Source organism: Mobula birostris, chromosome 8, assembly GCF_030028105.1.
Source record: "Mobula birostris isolate sMobBir1 chromosome 8, sMobBir1.hap1, whole genome shotgun sequence".
NCBI lineage: Eukaryota > Metazoa > Chordata > Chondrichthyes > Myliobatiformes > Myliobatidae > Mobula > Mobula birostris.
Genome location: NC_092377.1, coordinates 32,907,664 through 32,927,855, shown reverse-complemented (window position 1 = coordinate 32,927,855; position 20,192 = coordinate 32,907,664). Strand labels below are relative to the sequence as shown.

The 20,192-nt window shown below is 40.8% G+C and overlaps 2 protein-coding genes across 7 annotated transcripts in view; one reads left to right on the top strand and one right to left on the bottom strand.

Annotated features, from left to right (window-relative positions):
• prepl (prolyl endopeptidase like) overlaps positions 1-15,501 on the top strand; it is a 73,466-nt gene extending 57,965 nt beyond the window's left edge. For 4 of the 5 annotated variants that reach the window (XM_072264985.1, XM_072264986.1, XM_072264983.1 and 1 more), the window contains one exon: positions 721-1,127. In XM_072264985.1, the coding sequence (XP_072121086.1) occupies positions 721-771 (51 nt within the window). In that variant the 3' untranslated portion in view covers positions 772-1,127. Of the gene's footprint in view, positions 1-720; positions 1,128-15,413 lie in introns of those variants that run through there. The other variant, XM_072264984.1, reaches the window with a different exon arrangement.
• slc3a1 (solute carrier family 3 member 1) overlaps positions 1,252-20,192 on the bottom strand; it is a 32,207-nt gene continuing 13,266 nt past the window's right edge. For both annotated transcript variants that reach the window (XM_072264989.1, XM_072264990.1), the window contains 4 exons: positions 15,004-15,205; positions 7,040-7,222; positions 6,138-6,260; positions 1,252-5,891 (listed from right to left, as the gene is read on the bottom strand). In XM_072264989.1, the coding sequence (XP_072121090.1) occupies positions 5,454-5,891; positions 6,138-6,260; positions 7,040-7,222; positions 15,004-15,205 (946 nt within the window). In that variant the 3' untranslated portion in view covers positions 1,252-5,453. The remainder of the gene's footprint in view (positions 5,892-6,137; positions 6,261-7,039; positions 7,223-15,003; positions 15,206-20,192) is intronic.

The following is a 20,192-nucleotide window of genomic DNA, read 5'->3' as shown; positions in this document are numbered from 1 at the left end:
GATTACCTGATAATAAAAGGTTCAACAATCAAAGGGAGCAATTTTTGAGCAAAAGGTACAAGGGTATACAAGGAAAAATTTGTTTCACTCATTTACAAACTGAAATTCAGTGTCAGAAAAGGTTAAAGCTATTAAAAGGGAATTGGATAGGTATTTGAAGTGTGATTCCAACAGCATTTGATATTTTTAAATCTTGAATAGTTCTAAAGAAAAACTGGGATAGAAAAATGTTTCTAAAGCTGAGAATCTCATGAATAGGAAAAGGTGAATTATTTGTCAAAAAAGGGTTTGGTGAATCAGGATAAATAGGTTTCTTTGTGTGTGCAAAAGTCAAGAATAAGAAGTCAATGTAACAAATAGACAACCACATAAAAAATTCAAGCAAAATGTTTTGCTGAAACACATTGTTTTAAGTAGGCCTTCATTAACGCCACACTGATCGAGGATCAGACCTGAAACATTTGTTTCCAAAGAGAAGTCAAGTATAATTATTTTCTTGTATTGCTTAGCTTTTTTGGATTTAATTTGACATTAAAACATTATCCAGTGCCTGTATTTAGATGATTCTGCTTTATCTGTTCTAAAGAATCTTAATATATGAAATTAACCCCATCGGGAAAATTTGGAGAATTTTGTAATTGTAATTAAACTGTGATATCTATATAGTTGAAATATACTTATGAAAATTATTTATTAGGTCACTCTACTTTTGTTTTATAGGTTGCCAGACATTATGCATTTCTATATAAGGAGCTGGAACTTGATCCATAGGCAAGTTGTAATTGAGTATTTTCTTTGTAGTGCATACGGTCAGAGACGTAAACAAGATATGAGATGACTGATTACCTTTTCTGGATTTTGAGTGTTTATTTTTGTTATTAGTAATTGTTTAATGCACATTGAATTGGTATATAGTTTACGTAATATAGTTTAAATTTATAACTTAATTTTCATTTGTTTTATCTGAGATTTGAAGTAAAACATGAAGACAATATTGATGCCTTTTATTCACTCCTGTGTGCCATCTCTTGTGTCCTTTCATTCCAAGATGACTTCTGTTACATTTCTTCATGAAAATTGTTTAAATACATTTCTGTAATAAATTGAAGAGCCTTCTGTAAATATTACCCAAGTTCTGTGCTGTCATCTTTGGCAGTTTTTTATCTGTCATCACACATCTGATTGATGATGTGCTTGCACATTTAATAAAACACCCAACCTAAAGAACAAAGGTTACGAGGCAAGTAGAGGGAGGATTTATTGTACAACTTTTATTGGTCTTGCTCTTTTGCAAATTCCTTTCAAAAGGGCAAATCAGTTTGATCAGGTTATGAACAATCATTCCACTAATAGACTATGCTTCCAGCTCCCAGTCAGATAAGCAGTTTTCAAAATAAAATGTGCTCAAAGTGGCAGTGGGTAGAAAGTAGGATTCAGCTAAGATCTTTGCTGGTACCACTGTTATTCATTTTTTTGATTTAATAGCTAAGATATAACAAACAATACTTTAATACAAATTTCCAGATGTCATCATATTAGAAAGCCTAATTGATTCCAGAAGAACTTCAACAGATTGTAAACACATAGCATTTTTCAGTTTAAATATATAATAGCTGATATTTAGAAGTACATTTTTATTTTGCATTTTACTCGGAAATTTTACAGCAAAAATGTTAATTACGATGATACCAGAAGAACAAGATTACTTATCTTTCAGGAAAGTTGAACAGACTGGTTTTCAGCAAAAGAGATGGGTGTATTTATAAATCCATGAAAACATTTTGGCAGAGTGCTTCCATTTGTGGAGAGAAACAAAACTATAGGCTAGAGATGTCCAAGAAATCAAATACCAAATCCTGAAAGTACTTTAATCTCTAAAATGTTACCAAGTCATGTTTACTACCACAGTAACAAAATATGTAGCAATCTTTAAAGCAAGACAATTAAAGAATCTGAGGGAATGTATGGAAGGTAATGTTAATTAGATTAAGTAAAAAGAGGCTTGAGTGGATCACGGTTGCCAGGAATACACTGAAATGAGCTGAATAGCCAGGTCCCGTACTGTATAATTAACATACCGTGCAACAGAAAGTGGGTAGGAAGCAAACTAAGTAAGATTGAATCTATGTATGTACTTCATAAGCCATTAATAACTTGGGACAGCATGCTTTTTAGACAAAAAATATCAGGTTATTTGGAAGCATAAAAGTTCGCACAAGCCAATCAAAGTACTTCACGTCAAAAGACAAATCTGTGACCTTGAAAGTCTTGTTGAAAGGACCTTAAATTCTTTAGATTTCGTGATGTTCAAATTTGTTTAAAATGTGATCTGGAACTGTTATAAAGGTTTGATGCTTATTGATTAAAAATCAAAAGCAAGACTTGATAATTTAGAATAAAGTCACAAAGTGACTCAGATTTAAATGGTAACTGATAACCTCATAGGCAAGGGTAAAATTACGCTTCTGTCTAGTTACAACCTTTAAATGTCAGCAGACACTGCAGATTTTAAGATATTGCAGGCCAATAGATAATGCTTAGGAAGGCTAAAGTTGCAGGTAAAGCAAGATAGAGCTATCAAAATTTAGATTTATATGATTATAACCTCTGTACCATGAACCCTTTATATTCAATAGTTTATGTAAAGCAACTACCGCTTTGGCTTAAAAACTGCAGCTCTAATTGTGAGATTTGAGAAGAAAATACATCAAATAACTAGCTCACTGACAACTTTGGAGATTAGGCAACCCATCAGTGTACACAGCCAAACCTATGAAAGGCAACTTAACTTACATTCCTTTGTTCAAGGGAAGCTGTCTTTCAATGTGAATTCTATTAACTACATCTTTCAAAAAACAGTCTATCATTTTTAAAATTTGGATTTACTTTGTTTATCAGTAGGTGGTAAAATGAAAAATTCATTCAGTGATTGTTTATTAAGTACAATACAGTTCTGATCAAGAAAACTTCTTACATCTGTTCCAAAGACCCAGTTTTTTTCCTCTTTGTACAGTCAGCTGTGGATATACTCATTCAAGTGTGGCTGGAGTGCTTAAGGATTATCACCAATGCATTCTTAGTTGGGAAAAATCTATTAAAATTACGAGCAAACAAAATATTGACTGGGCCAGGCAGAAACTGGGTATGTGATGGTGAGTGACTCCTCAAAATTTTTCTTTATACTGCAGCAGAACTGAGAAGTGCAATAGAATAATCTCAGTTCCCTGGTGAACACAGCTCTAACTATACTTAAGAATCTTAACCATGAGACAACCCAGGAAACAGCAGCCTTTTAGGTTAGTACTATCCTGAACATTTGCACCCTCCAGCACCGGAAGGCTGGGCAATATGAACCTTGTGCTGTATATAAAATACATTACACTAGTATCTCCTTAATTCATCATACTTACTACCTAGGCCATGCACAGGAGGCAAGTGGAAATGGCACCATCTACAAGTATTTTATGTAGGACACATGCTATTCTGACCTGGAACTGACAATTCCTTGATAGTCCCTGGACATAAATCCATTGTGTGCTGACTAAAGCCACAAAGGAGATTGAGGCATTGAGGCAAGTGTGGAGAGTGAGCAGCAGCTACCTGTGTTTTGATCACTGAGGGTCGCTCTGCTATGCTACCACAGGGGGGAAAGCCTGCCGCTGTGCACAGAGAATGTTGCCGAGGTTTTCTACATTTTGAATGTGGACTCGGACTATAGACTTTCAGTCTTTAGTTTTTATATATTCTGTGTTTTTCACCCAATCTATCTCTTTTTTTTTTCCAGACAGAATATGAGGTGTTGCTCCTCCAACCTGAGAGTGGCCTCATTTTGGCCATAGAGGTGGCCATATACTGACATGTCAGGGTGGGTTAGGAATTGAAATGGTTGGCCACCAGGAGAGCCTGCTTTTTTTGCAGAAGCAGCAACGATGCTTGACAAAGCATCCCTCAATCTACATTGTACAATGTAGAGGAGACCATATTGGTGGCACAGTATAGAGTAGAGGACCCCAACAGATTTGCAGGTGAAACACTACCTAATCTGGAAGGGCTGTTTGGGGCAATGACTATAGGTGAGGGGGGAGGTGAATGGGCAGGTGTATCATCTCCTCCACTTGCAGGGATAAGAGCCAGAAGGAAGGTAAAGACGTGTTTAGTGGTCGGATTCCGCTGAATATGGCAGAAGTTGCAGGTAATGATACATTGGATGCAGGAGCTCATGGGATGGTAAGTAAGCCCAAGAGGAACTTTATCCCTGTTAAGGCGGCGGGCAGATGGGATGAGTGTGATTGTCTGGGAAATGGAGGAGATGGTGGAGGAAGGAAAACCCTGTTCAGTGAAGAAGGACATCTGGAAAGGAAAGCCTCATCCTGGCAGCAGGTGGGGCAGAGACAAAGGAACTGAGGAAAGGGAGTAAGCATTTTTACAGGACACAGGGTGGGAAGAGGTATGGTCAAGATAACTGTGCGAACTGGTGGGTTTATAAAAACGTCAGTTGACAGTTTGCCTTCCAGGAAATTGTGACAAAATTGAAAAAGGGGAGATAGGTGTCAGGAATGAACCAAGTGAATTTAAGGGCATGGTAGAAGTCGGAGGCAAAGTTGATGAATTTGACAAGCTCAGCATGTGTGCATGAAGCATCACCAATGCAGTCGGCAATGTAGCACAGGAATATTTGGGGGGCATTACCTGGAAAGACATGGAATATAGACTGTTCCATGAAGCCAGTGAAAGTGCAGGCATAGCTGGGGCCTTTGTGGGTGCCCATGGCTACAGTGAGTTTAGAGAAAGTAGGAGGAGCCAAAAGAGAAATTGTTGAGGGTGAAGACCAGTTCAACCAGGTGGAGAAGAGTAGTGGTGGAGGTGAACTGGTTGGGTCTGTTGTAAGATATGTGTTAAGGGTGAAACTGAGGGGAAGGTCACAGTAAATAGTGAAAGAGATATTTTGAAGGAAGTTAATCAACAATACTTGAAAGAATGGAATGATCATAGTGCATCGTGTTTATAGTACCAAACAATTACATTGTTTTTGATTAGTCTCATTTCAATGAGGAATAAAATAGACTGAAGGAACTGAAACAGGGAATGATTTGAAACGTACGTAAAATTATGTAGCAATAATGTACACAGATAGAAAATGAAGGTATTGATCCAAGGTTGCAGGAGCAGGAGCTGGTCCTGGACCTGTATTGGAAAACAATTTCATCTGTTGGAACAATGCACTAATATTAGTGTGATTGGAGTTTATCATACAAGCTAGGCCAGAAGGGAATTAGATACAAGACCAAGGTGAGAAGCTGTAGCAGAATTTAACAAGTTGAGGAAAAATTTACAGTTTTAGTTTCAATTATTTTCATTAATCAAAGTCAATTTTGTATAAAGTAATGCATTATTCCTTGTACGCCAAGTACTTTTGATTAACCTACAGAATATTTACTAAACTTTAAAAAAACTCAGCAGTTCTTGTACAGTAAACCAATTGTACTCAAATAACATGCTCTCTGTGAAATATAGCACTTATCTTTGAATTCTGCTTTACTGTGGACTGGATTATTTGTTTTGTATTCCAATACAAGACCTTCACCAGCACTAGTCATTAAGGATGCTGTCTGAACTATAGTACCACTTTTGTTAGGGTCAGTACCAAGTCTTACGGTTGCTTCTTTAGAAAGATATGGGACTTTGCTCCCCAGATTAACAGTTGAGGCTTTACCAAAATTTAGCACTATTAAGAAGACAGAATCCAAACCATCCAGTTCTCTCACATATGCAAACACATCTTCATCGTTAAAAATGTAACACATCCATCCCCTGTGAATTGGCAGTTCTTTCCGAAGATAGCTAAGTTTACGGTAGAGGGTCAACATGGAATTCTGTTCTTCCTTTTCAACCTGACAAGATAATTCCATAAGCAATATTCCATGTTAGTGTTTAGAGCAGCATAATTAATAAATCTGCATGAATCACAAGTACACTAATAACACTTAAAGTGTAGATCATTGTGTATATTTTCTTAATTATTCAATTCTGATTTTAGAAATGTAAATTCTTCAAACTCCAGGAATAAAGTTCAGGTTCTGTATTTCTATCACATGATTGGCTTTAGTTTAAATAATATGAAGGTTGGTCTCACTTACTTCAACGTTTACTGTGATATAGTTTGGATGGACAGGCAGCCAAGTTTTGTTTGCTGTGCTGAAGCCAGCATTGGCAGTGCTGTCCCACTGCATTGGTGACCGTTGTGGATCTCGATTTGATGTCTGCAACAAGTGGATAGAACTTCAGCTACTTCATTATCTTAGACCCTTTTCTATATAAAAAACCATTTATAAACATTATCCAATCTCACTTAGATTTGTAGATTCTCTCGTAAATAGGAAATGAAAGCCAAAAAATTTCAGAGTATATCACAGTCCTAGCTAATATTGTCACCCATTTTCTATAACCAGAGGTCATGGGTTAAGAGTGAAAGGTGAAAAGTTTAAGGGGAACATGAGGAGAATCTTCAGTCAGAAGGTAATGAGTGTGTGGAATGAACTGCCAACAGAAGCGGTGCATGCAAGCTCAGTTTCAATGTTAAAGTGAAGTTTGGATACGTACATAAGTAGCAGGGGTATGCAGGGCTTTGGTCCCAGTGGGAGGAGGCAGATTAAATGGTTCGTCACAGACTAAATGGGCCGAAGGGCCCGTTTCAGTGCTGTACTTCTCTATGACTCTAAGAACTTAGAAAGTTTAGTGTAGTTGTCAGGTTCAATGCAAACTTTAGATTTAAAGTTTGTTACCACTGATATTTAAAATTACACAATTGATGTTCCATCTCTTATAAATCAAAAAATTTAAAGAGCATAACCAAATAAATTAGCTAGCTATTTGTAGCTAAGTGCTTATAAGTTGGCTATCTAGAATTGGATGAAGGGGCTACCAAAACCTCCAGATCTGTTGCAATCTTTATCATATATGACTCCAGTTCCTAGATGTAAAGCGTCATTGGTATAACTTCCTAAATGATTAATGAAATTAAGATATTGTTAGTACTTACAGGATCAAATTTCCCAAAAGGATCTTGAATCTCATCTTCAGATACCACAATATTCTCCATTCCCAGTTCTTCCCCATAATATGTGGTGGGAGTTCCAGGAAGTGTCAGCAGAAGCATATTAATAACAGCAGTATATGCTGCTCCCGTACGAGAAGCAATACGTGAATTGTCATGATTTCCAACCTAGAATGTATTAAATAGATCTTAAATGGATGATTTGCATCTAATTACTTGGGAGATGGACACAAGAGGCTAAAGAAGTGAGGCAGTACATCAGCAACATAATGGATAGATTACAGAGAAGGTGGTGTTTGCTGTCTTGAGGCATATTAGGGTGGATAAATCCCCAGGGGCTGACAATGTATTCGCTTGGACCCTGCAAGACCAAGTGCAGAGATTGCAGGGACCCTAGCAGAGATATTAAACATCCTTAAGTCACGGGTGAGGTGCCAGAGGATTGTAAGATAGTTAATGTTGTTCTGTTGTTTAAGAAAGGCTCTAAGAATAAGTCACGAAATTATAGGCCGGTGAGCCTGATATCAGTAGTGAGAAAGTTATTGGAAGGTATTCCAAGGACCGAGTGGTCTGAGAGTGGTAGGGCTTTGGCTCATTCGGGCTTCAGCAAGGTAAGTGGGTAAGTGGACTTCGTTTTTTTCAGTGCATTTTTTGAAGAATAGCGAGCATGTCTGTAGGGTTAGTATTTTGCTCTAGGTGTCAGATGTGGGAATCCTGGGAATCTTCCAGTCTCCCAGATGGCCACATCTGCACCAGGTGCACTGAGATGCAGCTCCTGAGAGGCCGTGTTAGGGATCCGGAGCTGCGGCTTGATGACCTACAGCTTAACAGCAGGAGACAGATAGAAGCTACAGGAAATTAGTCACCCTGAGGCTGCAGGAGTTAGATAAGGGTGACGGGAAGGGAAGAACTCAGATAGTAGAGAGCACCCCTGTGGCCATCCCCCTCAGTAATCATTACCTCATTTTGGATGCTGTTGGGGGGGTGACCTGACAGAGGACGACACGGTGATTGGGTCTCTGGCACTGAGCCTGGTTCCGTGGTGCAGAAGGGAAAGAAGATGATGAGGAATGCAGTAGTCATAGGGGATTCCATAGTGAGGGGAACAGACAGGAGGTACTGTCAGCCTGATAGTGATACCAGCATGGTGTGTTGCCTCCCAGGTGTCAGTGTACAGGATGTCTCGGATCGAGTGCAGAGTACTCTGAAGGAAGAGGGTGAACAGCCAGAAGTCTTGATATACGTTGTGGTACCAATGACATAGGTAGAAAAAAGGGAGGAGGGCCTGAAGAGAGAATTCAAGGAGTTGGATAGGAAACTGAGAAGCAGGATCTCCAGGGTAGTAATCTCAGGATTGCTGCCTGTGCCACGTGCTAACAAGCACAAGAATAGCGCGATCAGGCATATTAATGCGTGACAGAGAGACTGGTGTAGGGGGCAGGATCATTGGGGTAACTTCTGGGGGAGGTACGTCTTGTACAAAAAGCACAGGTTACACCTGAACCCAAAGGGGTCCAATATCCCAGCAGGCAGGTTTAATAGAGCTGTTAGGGAGGGGTTAAACTAATTTGCAGGGGGATGGGAACTGGGGGAAAACAGAAATAAATTAAAGATGGCATGCAACAGAGATGATAGAAAGGACAGGCAGGAGATGAGGCATAATCACAACCAGTGGAATGAGTTACAGGGCAATAGAGGCGTGGCGCAGTTAAAACAGAAAGCAACAAATACTGGACTGGAAGTGTTATATTTGAATTCACGCAGCATAAGAAATAAAATGGATAATCTTGAAATTCAGCTATAGGTTGGCAAGTATGACATTGTGGCCATCTCTGAAACTTAGCTAAAGGATGGCTGCCATTGGGTGTTGAACATCCAAGGATATGCGAGTGTATCAGAGAGATAGGTTAGAAGGCAGAGGGGGTGGTGTGGCCCTGTGTATAAGAAATAATATTAAATCATTAGAAAGGGATGACATAGGATCAGAAGGTGTGGAGTCAGTGGCGTATCTAAGGTATGGCACGTGCCCTGGGTGCCACTTGAAGGGGGTGCCACTGAGCAGTTTCTATTAAAGTCAGACAAGCCATCCTCGGATAGTGAAAAAAGAATTTTCCTCAGATATATGATCTGTATTTGATTATCATGGGTGAGAAGCACCAGGATGGCCTTATTTCAGAGCATTGTGTAAGAAGACCATGAAACGTTTCTTCACGAAGGAGGAGGAAAGTGGAGCTGAAGGACGGAAGAGACGAAAGTTGGAGGTGGAGGAAGCCAAGAAGTCGAGCACGTTCTTCATGCCCTTCTTTGAAAAGCCTGGAACAAGTAGTTCGACACGTTCTGTGGAGTTGCCTGCACCCTGCTACAAGTTTGTTAGAATCCGAAGGTGGATCAATTACCAATGCGTCACAAGCCGAGGAGGAAGTCAAGTCAGATAAATCCGAGTATGACAAGATTAAGAGTGAGGCTGCCACAGAGAATGTGGACATGACAGGAGGGGAAGACGGTGGTGGTGGTGGTGATGTTGAGTTTATTGACGAGATTGAACCTGATGACACTGAACCTAGTGAACTGGATGGTGTCAAAGAGCCTCGAACTGTCATACCAGAATTGATTGAACAGCATGACACTGGACTTCTGAAGTTCGACAAGGATACTGGAAAAGCAATTCTGCCTGACACGTTGCGAATAGAAATAATAAAGCTGGGTTCAAAGTATTTCCAGAACAGTGAGGGGCCTTTCCTACCACCAAATAACTGCTCAATGAACAAAACTTGGTTCAAGAGGAAATTGGGAAATGGTTGTGGTGAGAAAGTGAACCTAGTGAACTGGATGGTGTCAAAGAGAAGCGTTGGTCAGTGAGTCACTCAAAGGAGGAGTCTGTCTCTGTCAAGAATGGAATATTGAAGTTGAAAGTCGTCAGAGACGAAAGAAACGAATGGCTGATGAGCGCGAGAGACACTGGGTTAACAGCAAAGGAGGAAATGGAAAGAGTCATAAAGGGAACACTCGACCACCTTCACAGAGAAATGGACGAAAGGTTCGCTCGTTTGCACGACACTGACACCAAGTTTGGGTTCCTTCTCGATGTTGAGGGACTGTGTTATGGCACTGACAGTAATGACCTAAAGAAGATGTGCAAAAACTTGGGCGAATTGTACAGCTCTGATGTTGATGGACAGCAGCTACATGAAGAAATTTTGAATTGCAGAATGTTGCTATCAAGGCGGGTCAACATGAAAATACCAAGACCTGAAGAGCTTCTTGAATTTATTGTTAAGTATGGAGATGAGAGCGTCTTCCCCAATCTTCACATTGCTATTCAGATAATGCTAACCATGGCAGTTTCCATCACCAGCTGTGAGAGATCATTCAGCAAGTTAAAACTAATACTTTCGTAATTGAGAGCCTCCATGGGTCAAGGCAGACTTTGTGATCTTGCTTGCTGAGTGTAGAAAGAAAAGAAACTGTAAAAACTGACTTTGATCACATCATAGACCAATTTGCATCAGTGAAAGCAAGGAAGGTGCAGTTCTAATTTTCATGTAGTGCCATAATTCGTTAATTAAAAGATTAACGAGCTTGACTTGTATTTTTGAGCTGATATTATGGTAAAGTTATCTAAAAGATGGGTGTCAGATGTTTGGAGAGGGGCGCAATTTCAGTGCTTGCCATAGGCGCTATTTTTCGTAGATATGCCCCTGTGTAGAGTCTGTGTGGGTTGAGTTAAGAAATGGCAAGGGTAAAAGGACCCTAATGGCAGTTGTATACAGGCCTCCAAACAGCAGCCGGGATGTGGATTACAAATTACAGCAGGAGATAGAAAAGGCATATCAGAAGGGCAATGTCATGATAATCATTGGGGATTTTAACATGAAAGTGGATTGAGAAAACCAGGCCAGTACTGGATCTCAAGAGAGAGAATTAGTAGAATGTCTAAGGGATGGCTTTTTAGAACAGCTTAAGCCCACTAGGGGATCGGCTGTGCTGGATTGGGTGTTGTGCAATAATCCAAAGGTGATAAAAGAGCTTAAGGTTAAGGAACCCTTGGGGAACAGTGATCACAATTTGATCGAGTTCCCTTTGAAATTTGAGAAGGAGAAACTAAATTCCAATGTGTCAGTATTTCAGTGGAATAAAGGAAATTACAATGGCGTGAGAGAGGAACTGACCAAAGTTGACTGGAAAGGGACACTAGCAGGAAGGACAGCAGAGCAGCAATGGCTGGAGTTTCTGTGAAAAATGAGGGAAGTGCAAGACAGATATATTCCAAATAAGAAGAAATTTTCAAATGGAAGAAAGACACTCCCATGGCTGAGAAGTGAAGTCAGAGTCAAAGTAAAAGCAAAAGAGAGGGCATACAAGGAAGCCAAAGCTAGTGGGAAGAAAGAGGACTGGAAAGCTTTTAAAAACTTGCAGAAGGAAACGTAGAAGGTCATTGGGAAGGAAAAGATGAATTATGAAAGGAAGCTGGCGACTAATATCAAAGAAGATACTAAAAGCTTTTTTTAAGTATATAAAGGGTAAAAGAGATGAGGGTAGATATAGGACCAATATAAAATTACGCTTTAGATATTGTAATGAGAGACGCAGAGATGGCAGAGGAACTGAACGCATATTTTGCATCAGTTTTCACAGTAGAAGACATCTGCAGTATACCGGATATTCAAAAGTGTCAGGCAGGTGAAGTATGTGCAGTGAAAATTACGACTGAGAAGGTGCTCAGGAAGCTTAATAGTCTAAGGGTGGATAATCTCCTGGACCTGATGGAATGCACCCTTGGGTTCTGCAGGGAGTAGCTGGAGAGACTGCAGGGGCAATAACAATGATCTTAGAGCAACGATCCATAGATTCTGGCATTGTACCGGATGACTGGAAAATTGCAAATGTTACTCCACTTTTTAAGAAGGGTGGGAGGGTGCAGAAAGGAAACTATAGAACTGTTAGCCTGACATCACTGGTTGGGAAGTTGTTGGAATCAATTGTTAGGGATGAGATTACGGAGTACCTGGAGGCACATGACAAGATAGGCCAAAGCCAGCATGATTTCCTGAAAGGAAAATCTTGCCTGACTAAACTACTGCAATTTTTTGGGGAAGTTACAAGCAGGGTAGACAAAGGAGATGCAGTAGATGTGGTGTACTTGGATTTTCAGAAGGCTTTTGACAAGGTGCCGCACATGAGGCTGCTTAGCAAGATAAGAGCCCATGGAATTACAGGGAAGTTACTAGCATGGGTGGAGCATTGGCTGGTCAGCAGAAAACAGAGAGTGGAAATAAAGGGAACCTTCTCTGGCTGGCTGGCTGGCGGTTAGCTGTGGAGTTCCACAGGGGTCGGTGTTGGGACTGCTACTTTTTACGATATATGTCAATGATTTGGACTATTGGATTAATGGATTTGTGGCTAAATTTGCCGACGATACAAAGATAGGTGGAGGAGCAGGTAGTGTTGGGGAAACAGAGAGCCTGCAGAGAGACTTAGATAGTTTAGGGGAATGGGCAAAAGAAGTGGCAAATGAAATACAATGTTGGAAAGTGTATGGTCATGCACTTTGGTGGAAGAAATAAACAGGCAGACTATTATTTAGATGGGGAGAGAATTCAAAATGCAGAGATGCAAAGGGACTTGGGAGTCCTTGTGCAGGATACCCTAAAGGTTAACCTCCAGGTTGAATCGGTGTTGAAGAAGGCGAATGCAATGTTGACATTCATTTCTAGAGGTATAGAATATAAAAGCAAGGATGTGATGTTGAGGATCTATAAGGCACTCGTGAGACCACACGTAGAGTATTGTGTGCAGTTTTGGGCTCCTTATTTTATAAACGATATACTGATATTGGAGAAAGGTCAGAGAAGATTCACAAGAATGATTCCAGGAATGAAAGGGTTACCATATGAAGAACGTCTGGCAGCTCTTGGGCTGTATTCCTTGGAGTTCAGGAGAATGAGGGGGGATCTCATAGAAACATTCCAAATGTTAAAAGGCCTGAACAGATTAGATGTGGCAAAGTTATTTCCCATGGTAGGGGAGTCTAGGATAAGAGGGCACAACTTCAGGATTAAGGACATCCATTTAGAACAGAGATGCAGAGAAATTACTTTAGACAGATGGTGGTAAATCTGTGGAATTTGTTGCCATGAGTGACTGAGGAGGCCAAGTCATTGGGTGCATTTAAGGCAGAGATAGATAGGTTCTTGACTAGCCAGGGCATCAAAGGGTATGTGGAGAAGGCAGGGGAATGGGGATGACTGGCAGAATTGGATCAGCCCATGATTGAATGGCGGAGCAGACTCGATGGGCTGATTGGCCTACTTCTGCTCCTATACATTATGGTCTTATGGACCATGTATATGAGAATTTGGATAGACAGGGACTGATTAGAGATAGTCAGAATGGCTTAGTGTGTGGCAAGTCAAGTCTAACCAACCTTGCCGAGTTTTTCGAAGAAGTTACCAGGAAAATTAATGGAAGCAAGGCAGTGGATGTTGTCTACATCAATTTTAACAATGTCTTGCATATGAGGTTGGTCAAGAAGATTCTGTCACTTACCATTCAAGATGAGGTAGTAAACTGGATTAGATACTGGCTTTGCTGAACTAGAAGTCATGGGTTAAGTGTGAAAGGTGAAATGTTTAAGGGAACATGATGGGAAACTTAACTCAGAGGGTGGTTAGGGTAGAATGAGCTGCCAGCACGTGATGGATGCAGGATCAGTTTCAACATTTAAGAGAAATTTGGATAGGTACATGGATGGGAGGGGTATGAAGGCCTATGATCCAGGTGCAAGTTGATGGGACTTGGCAGATTAACAGTTCAGCATGGATTAAATGGGCCAAAGGGCCTATTTCTGTACTGCAGTGTTTATTAACTCTTAAGTTCAAACCTATTTTTAAATAAATTAAAAGCAAACAATTTTACATTATTTAACATTGAAGCACAATATCCAGGGAATAACAAAAGAAATTATAGGTAATCCTGATTATTTTGTTCTCATAATCTTCATCTTAACCCAAGAACTGGTCCAGTTCTTTATCTTCAAATTGATCTTTTCATCCCTCCCCCTTACAGTAATACAGGGGTTACCTGTATTGGGCTTCAGTCAGGGACAAAGACTAATTACAATTTTAAGTGTGTAGTTTGTCTCCTTGCCTATAAAAAAGCTATATGTAGTACAAAGGAAATGCAACAGAAGTTCACTATCTGCCTGCATTCACCAGCATGGAAATACCCTAGCAAATAGTTAATAAGAATAATAATACATACACCCAGTGGCCGTTTTATTAGGTCCACTTGTATACCTGCTTGTAAATACAAATTCCTAATGAGCCATTCATGTGGCAGCATCCCAGTGCATAAAAGCATGCAGACATGGTCAAGAGGTTCAGTTTCAGACCAAACATCAGAATGGGGAAGAAATGTGATCTAAGAGACTTTGTTGGTGGAATAATTGTTGATGCCAGCAGGGTAGTTTGAGTATCTGGGAATTTCACACAAATAAGACTCTAAAGCAGGGGTTCCCAGCCTTTTTTATGCATTTTATGGATCCCTATCATTAACCAAGGTGTCCGCTGACCCCAGGTTGGGAATCCCTGCTCGAGAGTTTACAACAAAAAACAGCCAGTGAATGACGGTTGTGTGGGTGAAAATGCCTTGTTAATGAAAGAAAGGTCGAGGAGAATGGCCTGACTGATTTAAGCTGACAGCAGGGTGATTGTAACTCAAAAATCCACACATCACAACAGTGGTGTGCAGAAGAGTATCCCTGAACCTGCAAAATGTCAAACTTGAAGTGCATGGACTACAGCAGCAGAAGACCACACACATACAGAAATAACTTCAGTAGTCACTGTATAAAGTACAGGAAATAGCTAATAAAGTTGCCTGAGTATATTACTCTTGATGTTTATGATAAAGATATTGTTCTATATTAAAAAGTAAGTTTAAAGACATACCACCCAGTTTGGCCATTTTCCTGTAGGCATGTTGCGCATCCAGTAGTCTACTAGTTTAAATATTCCATTTCCTGACAAGTCTTTATAGAGATCAATAAGGTAAAAGTTGAAGGGAAAATCAGCTTCCTGTTGGATTGGTGTTCCATAGTACATCATGGTCTTCTGAAGTTCTTCATTGTCATAGGATTCGGTCATCATAAACCTGCAAAGACGACATGGCAAAAAGAAAATTCTATATTCTGATCAGAAATCAATAAACACCACCTTTACACCATTACGGTGAACTCCTGTGTCATGAATTTAAGCATCAAGAATTTAAATAAAAGGCTGAATCACACTGGATCTGACCCACAATGCACATTCAGTGCCTGCAGACACCTGTAGTCACTATTTACGTCTTATGCTTCCAGGGTTCCTCCAGGACCCACTCCCAGTGAAGCAGATAACCCTTCAAGCATGACCATGCCTGATGCGGCAGACTCCAGGACCCTGGCCCCATAATGATGAATTTGCCTTGTTTATGGTAAGAGACATAAATAACTCAAATGGATTTAACTTATTAAAGATCAAAAATGTCTACGTAGATTAAGAAAAACAGCTTACTTTTTCATCTGGTTGTGGTCATCCCATTCAGTACTGAGTGAGGCAGCAGGGTGGGAGATCAAACACAATGGCATCTGATCTCCAATCAGTTTCCAAAGTTTCATGATGCACTGCACAGGCACTAAAGTCAATAAGAAGCTGACCGCAGAACTATAACTAGGAGTTTCTGTAAGCAAGTGGATGGCACAATCTGGCCCAAAGTAGTACAGATGCATTGGTGTTGGTTAATTTAATAGTCCTGTACTTTCTTCCTGCTGCCTTCAGGAAGGTGGTACGGGAGCCTCAGAATTCACTCCACGTGCTTCAGGAACAGTTATTACTCTCAACCATCAGACTCATGAACCAACTTTATTCAACTTCACCTGCCCCCATCCCTGAAATGTTCCCGCAACCTATGGACTCACTCTCCAGGACTCTTCCTCTCATGATCTCAATATTTATTGCTTATTCATTATTATTATTTCTTTCTTTTTGTATTTTCACAGTTTGTTGTCTTTTGCACACTGGTCAGTTGGTGACCACCCAGTAGGTGCGGTCTTTCATTGATTCTGTTATGGATTTATTGAGTATTTTTTTCCTCTCCATGCCTTGTGGCATATCGGGCAGCAACCTTGCCATTTCTTTTGCACTTTTCTGCTTTTGATGAGGCCGAGTTGCTAGCTCGATGCTCAAGCCAGAACAGATAGAAAGCGTGCAAGGAGCCTGCCAGATTCAAACCTTGGGACCACTCGCCTCAAAGTCTGATGCGGATGCTGCTACACCACTGGCTGGCCACTTATTGAGTATGCCTGCAAGAAAGTGTATCTCAGGGTTGTATACAATGACATATATGTACTTAGATAATAAATTTACTTTGAACTTCCAACCTAATCACCTGCAGCTGAATCAGTGAATTGAAATGCAGTAGGGGAATTTTTTTTGTGGTCCTTGAATTAGAACAAATAACTGGAGTTGAGTCCTTGATCTGGAGTCAAGATTCAAGACTGCTTAATGTAATTTTCTCTAATCAAGTGTAAAGGAAAATGAAGTAATTGTTACTCAAGATCTGATGCAGCCCAAAAAAAAATACACAAAAGATAGCGTATATAGATAGATGGATTGTATGTCCATAACGTGATACTAGGCACAGGACTGTCTGTACATAAGGTGACTGACAGGAAGTAATAAAGTCGTGGTGGGTGGGGGCATGGAGGTATGGCTGACTCCAGATCAAGGATTCAACTCGTGTGGATTACTGGCCCCAGAGAATAAACCAGAGTAAAAATCTGATAGCAAAAGCACAAGGAAGAATGAGCACAGCTCTGCTGAAGAATATTTCTAATCTATGATATCATCTGCCAACTAATTAACAGAGGCTCACTTAAATTACTTTTATCAAGATATGAAACATATTAGATTTATTTCCTACAACAGCAACCTTTTTCAAGCTTGCTGATGACACCACTCTTGTGGGCCGATCCAAGGGTGTTGATGAATCAGCATACAGGAGGAAGATTGAAAATTTGATAGTGTCATAACAAGAACTTCTCTCTCAATGTCAGGAAGACCAAGGAACTGATTGTAAACTTCAGGAGAGGGAAACCAGAGGTTCATCAGCCAATCCCCATAAGAGGATCAGAGATGGAGAGGGTTAGCAACTTTAAATTCCTGGGTGTTACTATTTCAGAACATCTGTCCTGGACCCAGCACGTAGGTGGAGTTGCGAAGAAAGCATGAAGGCACCTCTACTTCTTTAGGAGAATGGGGACATTTGGCATGACATCTAATACTCCAACAAACTTCTATAGATGTGTGGTGGAGAGTGTATTGACTGGCTGCATCGTGCCTGGTATGGAGACAGCAATGCAATTGAATGGAAAATCCTACGAAAGGCAGTGAATTTGGTCCAGTATATCACAGGTAAAGCTCTTCCAACCATTGAGGACATCTACATGGAGTGCTGTTGTAGGAAAACAGCATCCATCATCAGGGACCTCTACTACCAGGCCATGCTCTTTTCTCGTTGCTACCATCAGCCTCTTGAACAAAAGGGATAACTACACTCACCTGCCCATCCATTCAGGTGCTCCCACAACCAATGATCTCACTTTAAGGACTCTTTATCTCATTATCTCATATTCTCACTATTTATTGCTATGTAGTTATATTTATATTTGCACAGTTTGCTGTCTTCTGCACTCTAATTGATATTTCTTTGATCCTGTTATAGTTACTGTTCTATAAATTTGCCAAGTTAGCCCACAGGAAAATGTATGTCAGGGTTGTATATGGTGACATATGTGTGCTCTGATAATAAAATTCACTTTGAACTTTGAGGGTAGCCTGAAATCCAATAGGTTTGTTTCAGGTAGCTAGTTAATTAGTTTTAAAATGCAATCCCTTTTTACTCTCTGGAGGCAGAGCACTTAGTAAAATATTTTAATTTGGCTCTGTGCCTAAGAATTTATCTCTCAAAGTTTTAACATTTTCTAAATTCTGAAAACCCCAGCAACAGAATGGAAGTGACCACTGCTGGATCGATAGAACATAGAACATAGAGTAGTACAGCACATTACAGGCCCTTCGGCCCACAATGTTGTGCCGACCCTCAAACCCTGCCTCCCATATAAGCCCCCACCTTAAATTCCTCCATATACCTGTCTAGTAGTCTCTTAAACGTCACGAGTGTATCTGCCTCCACCACTGACTCAGGCAGTGCATTCCACGCACCAACCACTCTCTGAGTAAAAAACCTTCCTCTAATATCCCCCTTGAACTTCCCACCCCTTACCTTAAAGCCATGTCCTCTTGTATTGAGCAGTGGTGCCCTGGGGAAGAGGCGCTGGCTATCCACCCTATCTATTCCTCTTATTATCTTGTACACCTCTATCATTTCTCCTCTGATCCTCCTCCTCTCCAAAGAGTAAAGCCCTAGCTCCCTTTATCTCTGAACATAATGCATACTCTCTAAACCAGGCAGCATCCTGGTAAGTCTCCTTTGTACCCTTTCCAATGCTTCCACATCCTTCCTATATTGAGGCAACCAGAACTGGACACAGTACTCCAAGTGTGGCCTAACCAGAGTTTTATAGAGCTGCATCATTACATCACGACTCTTAAACTCTATCCCTCGACTTATGAAAGCTAACATCCCATAAGCTTTCTTAACTACCCTATCTACCTGTGAGGCAACTTTCAGGGATCTGTGGACATGTACCCCCAGATCCCTCTGTTCCTCCACATTACCAAGTATCCTGCCATTTACTTTGTACTCTGCCTTGGAATTTGTCCTTCCAAAGTGTACCACCTCACACTTCTCCGGATTGAACTCCATCTGCCACTTCTCAGCCCACTTCTGCATCCTATCAATGTCTCTCTGCAATCTTCGACAATCCTCTACACTATGTACAACACCACCAACCTTTGTGTCGTCTGCAAACTTGCCAACCCACCCCTCTACCCCCACATCCAGGTTGTTAATAAAAATCACAAAAAGTAGCGGTCCCAGAACAGATCCTTGTGGGACACCACTAGTCACAATCCTCCAATCTGAATGTACTCCCTCCACTATGACCCTCTGCCTTCTGCAGGCAAGCCAATTCTGAATCCACCTGGCCAAACCTCCCTGGATCCCATGCCTTCTGACTTTCTGGATAAGCCTACCATGTGGAACCTTGTCAAATGCCTTACTAAAATCCATATAGATCACATCCACTGCACTATCCTCATCTATATGCCTGGTCACCTCCTCAAAGAACTCTATCAGGCATATTAGATACGATCTGCCCTTCACAAAGCCATGCTGACTGTCCCTGATCAGACCATGATCCTCTAAATGCCCATAGATCCTATCTCTAAGAATCTTTTCCAACAGCTTTCCGACCACAGACATAAGGCTCACTGGTCTATAATTACCTGGACTATCCCTACTACCTTTTTTGAACAAGGGGACAACATTCGCCTCCCTCCAATCCTCCGGTACCATTCCCATGCACAACAAGGACATAAAGATCCTAGCCAGAGGCTCAGCAATCTCTTCCCTCGCCTCGTGGAGCAGCCTAGGGAATATTCCATCAGGCCCCAGGGACTTATCCATCCTAATGTATTTTAACAACTCCAACACCTCCTCTCCCTTAATATCAACATGCTCCAGAACATCAACCTCACTGATATTGTCCTCACCATCATCAAGTTCCCTCTCATTGGTGAATACCGAAGAGAAGTATTCATTGAGGACATCGCTCACTTCCACAGCCTCCAGGCACATCTTCCCACCTTTATCTCTAATCAGTCCTACCTTCACTCCTGTCATCCTTTTGTTCTTCACATAATTGAAGAATGTCTTGGGGTTTTCCTTTACCCTACTTGCCAAGGCCTTCTCATGCCCCCTTCTTGCTCTTCTCAGCCCCTTCTTAAGATGTGGTAATTGCCTTTACCCAACTGGTTATAGACAAGGAGAAGCAACCCACCACATTAACTTCTCCTTCCATTAAAATCTCCCATTCCCTATGATCCCACCTATCAGGTTTCAGGTGTCTTTAACCAACTAGTAAACCCAAACTTTCATCACTTTGCATTAAAATGGACTGTGTCACTTTTGTTTATTT